Source organism: Condylura cristata, unplaced genomic scaffold (genome assembly GCF_000260355.1).
Source record: "Condylura cristata isolate star-nosed mole 26May11 unplaced genomic scaffold, ConCri1.0 scaffold00002, whole genome shotgun sequence".
Classification (NCBI taxonomy): Eukaryota; Metazoa; Chordata; class Mammalia; order Eulipotyphla; family Talpidae; genus Condylura; species Condylura cristata.
Window position 1 is genome coordinate 19,241,250 of NW_004567103.1, and position 8,043 is coordinate 19,249,292.

Consider the following 8,043-nt stretch of genomic DNA (forward strand, 5'->3'; position numbering starts at 1 on the left):
AGATTTTGTTTGTGCACTTGCTATATCCCTATAGCTTAACAGTTACATGATTTACTCCACTGACTTAAAGTCAAATGTGGTATATTTCATTCCTTCTAAAACTGTACATTTTGTAAAGCACATCATCAAAATAGAATAGAGAGCAAATGGAATCAGAATAGTGATGAATCTAAAGACATTTCCATGTAAGTAAAACAAAAATCAATGATGCTTAACCAGCAAAGGCTAGATGAAGAGATAAATAAAATGAATTATAGATAAAATTAGTATAGTATGTGTATATAGGCAAGTGAGTGTGTGTGTGTGTGTGATTGTGGTTGTGTGATTGTGGTTGTGGCTAGGCTACAGATGCCGTAATTTGGACCTGTGAATAAAAATCAAGAATAAATATATTTTCAGAATATAAGGAAAGACTTTCTAACAATTAAACTGTCTAGTTCTAGAACAGATTGCTTTGTAAAGCAATCAACTCCCCCTCAGTGGAAGTGTTCAGAAGGTGGCTGGCCACCTGGCAGAGATTTAATGTGCAGAATTCCTAAGTAGATAGGTGGGTGGATCAAAGGATGTTTGAAGGTTCTTGAGAACTCAGATTCAAATAAAGAAAAGAACAGCCATAGAAGAGGTTGGTTGTTATTCTTTGTAAATCCAGTGCCTGCTAGGGAAAGAAGAACTTAAGACTTCCATAATTGTCTGCTAAACTAAACTGATTACCAAAAGAAAAACTATACATAGAAGTACAGTACACAATGGGAAAGAAATGAGTCATAAATCAATGGAAATTGAAAGTGGGCCACTTTATCTAATCAAATTTTTGTATTTGTGGTGAAAATTTACGTAATTTTCAGGCTGAATGACATTTACCAAGACGCTTGAAGAAACTCTCTTCTTCATCTCTTCCATTTTCCATTCCACTCCCTGGCCCGCCTTCAGAAAGCTTCACAGCACTGGTAAATTTGACCTGAGAAAAAAAGGAAAGTAAGCAGATAACTAACTTAAAAGGCAATTTTGGTGTTTATACTAGCACTAACCTTGAAAAATAAGTCATTTAGTATATGAAGGTTAGTGCAGTCCTTGTGACATTCACATCTGCTTAGCAAGTCATTATAGTTTATTCCCAGTTGCCCAACATAACTTCACATACAATGATAATTTGCAGAAGGAGCCTGGTCATGGATTGAAAGTGAAATACTCCAGCACTATGAATGTAACTTAGTGAACAGCTGAGATATTCTGGGAGTTTAACTCTATTAAAGGCCAAATTCAAATTCATGAACAACAAGCAGTATTGGTCCTTCAAAAAACTAGCACAGGGGGCCTCCCTGGGGATACTAGGGCTAAGTCTCAGCACTATGCAGCTGTCGCCAGCCACTGCAGCATGAGTTTGATCCCTGCCCAGGGAGCTGACCCACATTGCACAGCAGACCTCTCCTGTCTCACCCACTGCTCCCCTCAGCAGTGTATTTCAGTCAGTCTGCCTGTTCTGCTCCCCACTCTGTTTCTGGTGAATCCACTTACCTCTACCACACTTCTGGCCTACACCCCAATTCTTGTATGCATAAATAAATAAATCTTTTCTAAAAAAGCTTCAATCCACTAGAAAATTAAAAGCTATCCCATTGCTATCTCTGTATTATAATTTCACATAAAAATTTTTGTCACACTTCTTTTCCTTTCTATGATACCTACCACAAAGACATTTTAGTTTCCGTTGCTCTTTTAAGTTTCCTAAATTTGTTCAACTTGAAGAGTTTCTTCAACTTTTTCTTTTTGACCCCTCCAGGTGTTCAGCAATACTCAGACCTAACATTTTTCTATCCGCGACTCTGACATTCCTTACGTAAGTCATGTCCTGTTTACCTTGGAGCTCTGCCTGATGAAAGACAGGCGGTCCACGGAGCTGATGTCCAGGAGGTCCTCCACACCATCTGCCAGGCCAGAGAGGGAGGAGCGTTTCAGCCAGTTTCCTATTTGATAATTTTAAAAAAATTAGGCCATTATAACACTTGCTCCCAAATGGATTAAATAGAAATGTCAACCTGTCCCCAGCAAGCAATGAAAGTTACATGGCTTGATGTAACTAGAAGTGAAAACAAATTGTGGAAAGTATATGCTGTGAGTCAAAATTCAGTGTTAGACTATAAAATTACATGTGTGAGTAAGAACAGGAACAAAAGAACACAGGCCTCTTTAGTGAATAAAACCATAACCCATCCCGCTCTCTGGACAACTTTCATATGTTCCAGTAAGTCTTACTGACTCTGCCAACTCAGCATTTCTAAGATCTACTTCCTCCTGCCTATGTGATCACCAGCCAGGCCAAGGTGCCATCACTTATATTCATAGGACTAGGAAATCTTCCACTGGTTTCCCTCATACACTCATGTCTCCTCCAATGTGTTTTCCACACAATGATCTTTAATTTACTTAAAAAAAATTTTTTTTTAATTGTGCTAACAGTGGCTTACAACACTGTGATCTAGGGGAATAGGTTCATACCTCCTCAGATGTATGTTACCACATCACAGCCACCACCAAAGCACCAAGAGTCTTTACACTAGACCAATGGGTCCCTTCCCCCACTATCCTTCCCACTTCATTTGCGTTAATTCTGTAGTCATATTTCTCGAGTTTGTTTTGGCTTCATTTTGTTACTTGCTTTGTTTCGTTTCTCTATATTCTACATATGAGTGAAATTATCTGTCTTTCTTCTGATTTATTTAGCATCATTCTCTCTATTTCTATCCATGTTGTCACAGATGACAGGAGTTCATCTTTTTTATAGTCGATTAGCATTCCATAATGTACCCAAATTGTCAGGTATTTAGGTTGTTTCTATAACCTGGACAGTGTAAATAGCTGTGCCATGAATACAGGAGTGCCTAAAACCCTTTGAATGAGTGTGTTTACATTCTTTGGGTAGACAACTAGGAATGAAATTGCTGGGTCCTATGGCCTATCTATTTTTACTATTCCAGGAACTTTCACACTGTTTGACATGAAAAAAAATGACATCAATTAAAACCACAATGAGATACCACCTCACCCCAGAGAGAATGGCACATCTTCCAACAACTAGCAACAACAAATGTTGGCGAGGATGTGGAGAAAAAGGAACTCTCCTGCACTGCTGGTGGGAATGCAAACTAGTACAACCACTATGGAAAACTGTTTGGAGGTTCCTCAAACTGCTAAACATGGAGCTTCCCTACGACCCAGCAATCCCACTCCTAGGTATCTATCCAAAAGACACAAAACACTGATTGAAAAAGATACCTGTACCCCCATGTTTATTGCTGTTTTATTTACAATTGGAAAAACATGGAAGCAGCCCAAATGCCCAAAAGTAGATGACTGGATAAAAGAGATGTGGTACATATATACAATGGAATATTACTCAGCAACCAAAAAAAGAGAAACACATGTCTTTTGCAGCAACTTGGATGGAGCTGGAAAAGATCATGCTTAGTGAGATAAGCCAGAAAGAGAAAGAAAAATACTGGATGGTTTTACTCATAGCAGGAGTATAATGGACCAGGCGAGAAAATAACAAAAATAATGAACAACCATATACCAGAGACATTTTGTGGGGGTGGAGTGGGGAATGGGATCAAAAACGGGGGTGGGGAGAGGGAAATGCATGGGATTATGGTGATGGCACAAAGGTGACTTGGTGATGGGAAACCTGCGGGGATTACAATTGAGATGAAAAAAAAATGTACAAAATGATGTAAAAATAAACTCTTGTAATAAAAAAAAAATGTTTGACATCACTTTTCATCAAGGCAATGCAAGTCAGAACAACACAGAGAAAACAGCTCATGCCTGTAGAAATGGCCCAGATCAAACAAACCACAGAAACAACAAATGTTGGCAAGGATGTAGATTGAAAAGAACTCTCATACTATTGGTGGAATGTCTTGGTGGAAATGTGTAGACTGGTACAGTCCCTATGACCTTTTAGAAAAAGGTTACTTGCTTCTATCAGCCCCGTGTTCAGTTATAGGATGAAGAGTCAACTTGTCTCGAAAGGTCCCAGTGTTCTGATCTCTGTCCACCTACCATAGTCAAGCAAACATTCTTTTCCTTGTTTCAGATTTTCCATTTTCCTCCCTCTTCCCAATACCTGTGCACATCTTACTGCTACCACCTAGAGTGACTTCCTACCTCTTTCCTTTAAGCACCCTGAACATCTTAATACCACTTCCTCCAGCTGGCCTTCCCTGATTCCTCCCTCCATTTAAGTTAGATATCATCGTTGCATGCTTTCACAACACCATAGATATTTCCTTCATTAAGTACATAGGTTGCAAGTATACTCGGTTGCATGATTATCTGCTTTAGTAACTGTCACCTCTACTAGATTAGAAGTTCAACAAAGTCGTGTAAAATTTTTGCTCACCATTTAGTTCCTAATACTTAGCATAATACTTGTATACAGTTGAAACATGCAGTAGGTGCTGGAGAAATACCTGCTGAATGAAAGGATGGATATGAATGACTGAATGACTGAATGAGGAAGTCAGCCCAGTCCTTATGACTTGAAGGCTTTCTCTTTCTCTACCCTACGATGCATTGCTACTTAGTTGTGAATTGATTTGAGGACATGGAAAGTAGTAAGAGAACCCATAATTAAATACAGACATACTTTTACCTATGGGGAGTTTAAGCTTCTTCCGGAGGGAAATTCTGCGGGACCGGGAACGGGCACGCCTGTCAGATGTGGTCCCTGAGTGGGCAGTGGTGCACTCAGAAGTGTCCTGCTCAGACTGGCTGCTGGTGTCACTTGCTGCACTCTGGGATTTGAACATCTTGCGCCAGAAATCTTTCCGTCCCAGGTTTGCGCCTTGCATTTGTTCGTCGCTGTAAACGAGCAGAGGACAGGGTTCAACAGCTAACGCATATGGAATGCACTTAACTTCCTTTCATCCTCTTGCCACTGACATTAAGGCAAGTCATGCAGGGTGATTGTTGATGAACTGGGAGTTCGAAAGAGAAGGGGTGGAAGGAGCGAGACCAAGGAGGCTCTCTGAGCTCTTCCTCAGATGTATCATGTCTCAGCTGTCAAATGGAAGTGATCGCTTCTTTAAATATTAATAAAAAGACTAAATATTATTGCAGGCATTCCTCTGCAATGTAAGTCATACTAACAGAAGCACTTACAGTGTCAGTAAATATTAACTACCTTTTTGTTCCCTTTTCCTGAGGCATGTGCAGTACTGTATCTTACTGTCTACCACCATCCCAGTATAGTATGATGCTTGGCACAAAATAAACTCCAAAAAATAATTGAGTGAATAAATAAGTAAATATATAAATACATAATTGGATAAATAAAATACAATAACCACACCCAGGGGTTACACCACCCCACAATTGCTCATTTAACTATATTTATAGTGTGGGATTATTTCACTTTCTTAAGTCAAATAAATTCAATTAAGACTTCAAAGTAAAAAAAATAAAAATCACACCAACTCACTAAGACAAGTGGGAAACTGTCAAGGGTAATTTTTCTTAATTAAACTTTTTTATTTTCTTACATAGCTGTTTATTTTTGAACTATATTTAATTTCCCCCCTCAGGTATAGTCCCAAAGGGGTGTTTGGTTAGAGCATTCCAGAGGAGAAAGAGCAGTGGCCAATAATGTACAGAATTTAACCTCACTATGAATAATTTTTAAAAGGCCCATTGAAATGAGAGTCCTGTTTTCATTTATTAAATTAACCAAGATTCAAAGAGAAATGAGAGAAAGCAACTGTACCATCCTGCCAATTGGAGGATAATGAGGAGATAAAGTAATTCAACTTTCTAGAAAGTAATTTAGTTGTAAGTTTTCCAAAGCCCCCTATTTGTATCTAAAACAATGACAGAGAAATACAGTTTCCAGGCAGTTACCCAAAGGAAATATAATGGACCCACACACTGAGAAGTTGATGCAAGGGGGTAGAAAGCTCACTGGGTTATGGATCAACTGGGTCAACACTGAAAACCTGGGGATCATCCACATGCCCATATTGAAGTTGTGGAGTTTGATACTTCCATTTTAGTTCTCTTTTTTAACTCAGGAGTGTCCCTGTCATGCAAGGTCTTTGTAGTTCCAAGTAAATTTCGTGATTTGAAAAATAAAAATAAAGTGATAGCAGAGAACACCGCAATGGATAGATTAGGACAAGACGCAGATGGAATGGGCTGTTCTGTTTCAGCTCAAACTGGGCTCACGGCCTTTATCTTGCGTATTGTTACAAAACCCTCATTGAGTACTTGACAGTCATTCATGCACTTATTTTTAAAAAGTAATCGGTGACGGGCCCTCCCTGGTGGCGCAGCGGGTTAAAGCACTGCACTAAGAAGCTGAAACCACTTCCGCATGAGTTCGATCCCCGCCTGCCCCGGAGGTGACTACATGGTGTGGCAGACCTCTCCTGACCCGCCCGCTGCTCCCCTCAGCAGTGTACTTCGTTGATCTGTCTGTTCTGCTCCCCACTCTGTCTCTGGTGAAGTCTTTCGCCACCCCTGAGTCTCTGGCCTGTACCCCCGTTCTGTATGCACAAATAAATAAATCTTTAAAAAAAAATAATAATCAGTGACTTTGAGTGTAGACAACATCCTACCCCATCTGTTGCTGATCATGACTTTTCATGATCAGCAGGTGTGTGTGAAGGGCTTAAGTGGGGAGGAGACCAGCAATGGGAAATGCAGCGAGGGAGGCCTCTTGGAGGTCTGAGGCTGGTCTGTGGGATCTGGACCTGAGAATTAGGGGCAATGGGAATGAGCAGTAAGGGGCAGAAACAAAGCAAAACTGAAAGGAAAGAAAAAAAAACAAGCAAACAAATAGAGGAGAAAAATGGAATTTCTTTCAGTGGGCAGCGCTCAGCCCACTGCTACTTACTGCTCCGGAGTCTGGGAGGGCCGGCCGGACATGAAGCTGCGGCACTCCTCAGGTGCAGCGGACACCTGGCCTTTGTCCACGATGCTTCCTGCCTCCGACCTAGCAAACAGCCATCCGAGCAGTCAAAATACATCAGCAGTACCAACTTAGGAAACTTCCTACAGCCAAAGACTGTTCTAGACAAGCAACATGGTTTATATATAGTCTATGTCACTGCAAATCTACGTGGCATGGAATTTAAATCCTACATTTGACTTAAGACCTAGCCACCTCAGTGCCTAAAAATATCAGCATCATTAAAAATGGAGCTTCCATATGGCCCAACAATCCCACTCTTAGGTATCTACCAAAAAGACACAAAAACACTGATTCAAAGACACCTGCACCCCTATGTTTATTGCTGCTTTATTTACAATAGAAAAGAGATGCAATCAACCCAAATGCCCAAAAATGGACGACTGGATTAAAAAAAATGTGGTACATATACACCATGGAATATTACTCAGCAACCAAATAAAATAAACACATGCTTTTTGCAGCAACATGCATGGAGCTGGAAGGGATCATGCTTAGTGAAATAGGCCAGAAAAAAAAGGAAAATACTGGATGGTTTCACTCATAGCAGGAGCGTAAAGGACTCGGGGCGAGGGGGGGGGCGGATAATAATGAACAGCTATATACTGGAGGTATTTTACAGGGGTGAAGAGGAGAAGGGGATAAAAAATGGGGGGGGGACAGTGCAAGGGATTATGGTGATGGCACACAGGTGATTTGGGAAGTTCAGGGGGATTTCAGCAGAGATGAAAAAAAGGCACAAAATGATGGAAAAATAAACTATCACATTGTTTTAAAAATATTAGCATCATTGCAAACAGATTCATTCACAACAATCAGGAATTTATTTTTTTAATTTTCTTTTATTCTTCTAAGTGGCATTTCTTGTTGAATAAGCAGAATAAATTTAAATTACTAGCAGGGAAATCAGTAGGGTAGTGCTCTTCTCCAGACAATATGGACTCAGTAGTTGCTTTTCCTTTGTGGATAAAAATGTAAATTATCGATGGGTCAAACACTTCACGACATACACTTTAGCGACATCTTTAAAGACAGAGCACCCAACGCCACAATAGTGAAGGCAAAGATAAATAGATGGG

At 40.1% G+C, this 8,043-nt stretch overlaps 1 protein-coding gene across 1 annotated transcript in view; it reads right to left on the reverse strand.

The window, feature by feature from the left end:
• Positions 1-8,043, reverse strand: part of UNC80 (unc-80 homolog (C. elegans)) — a 181,056-nt gene that overhangs the window by 124,198 nt on the left and 48,815 nt on the right. Inside the window, exons 18-21 of the mRNA XM_004674811.2 lie at positions 6,890-6,988; positions 4,646-4,860; positions 1,858-1,964; positions 862-958 (exon numbers count right to left, since the gene is read on the reverse strand). Of these exons, the coding sequence (XP_004674868.1) occupies positions 862-958; positions 1,858-1,964; positions 4,646-4,860; positions 6,890-6,988 (518 nt within the window). The remainder of the gene's footprint in view (positions 1-861; positions 959-1,857; positions 1,965-4,645; positions 4,861-6,889; positions 6,989-8,043) is intronic.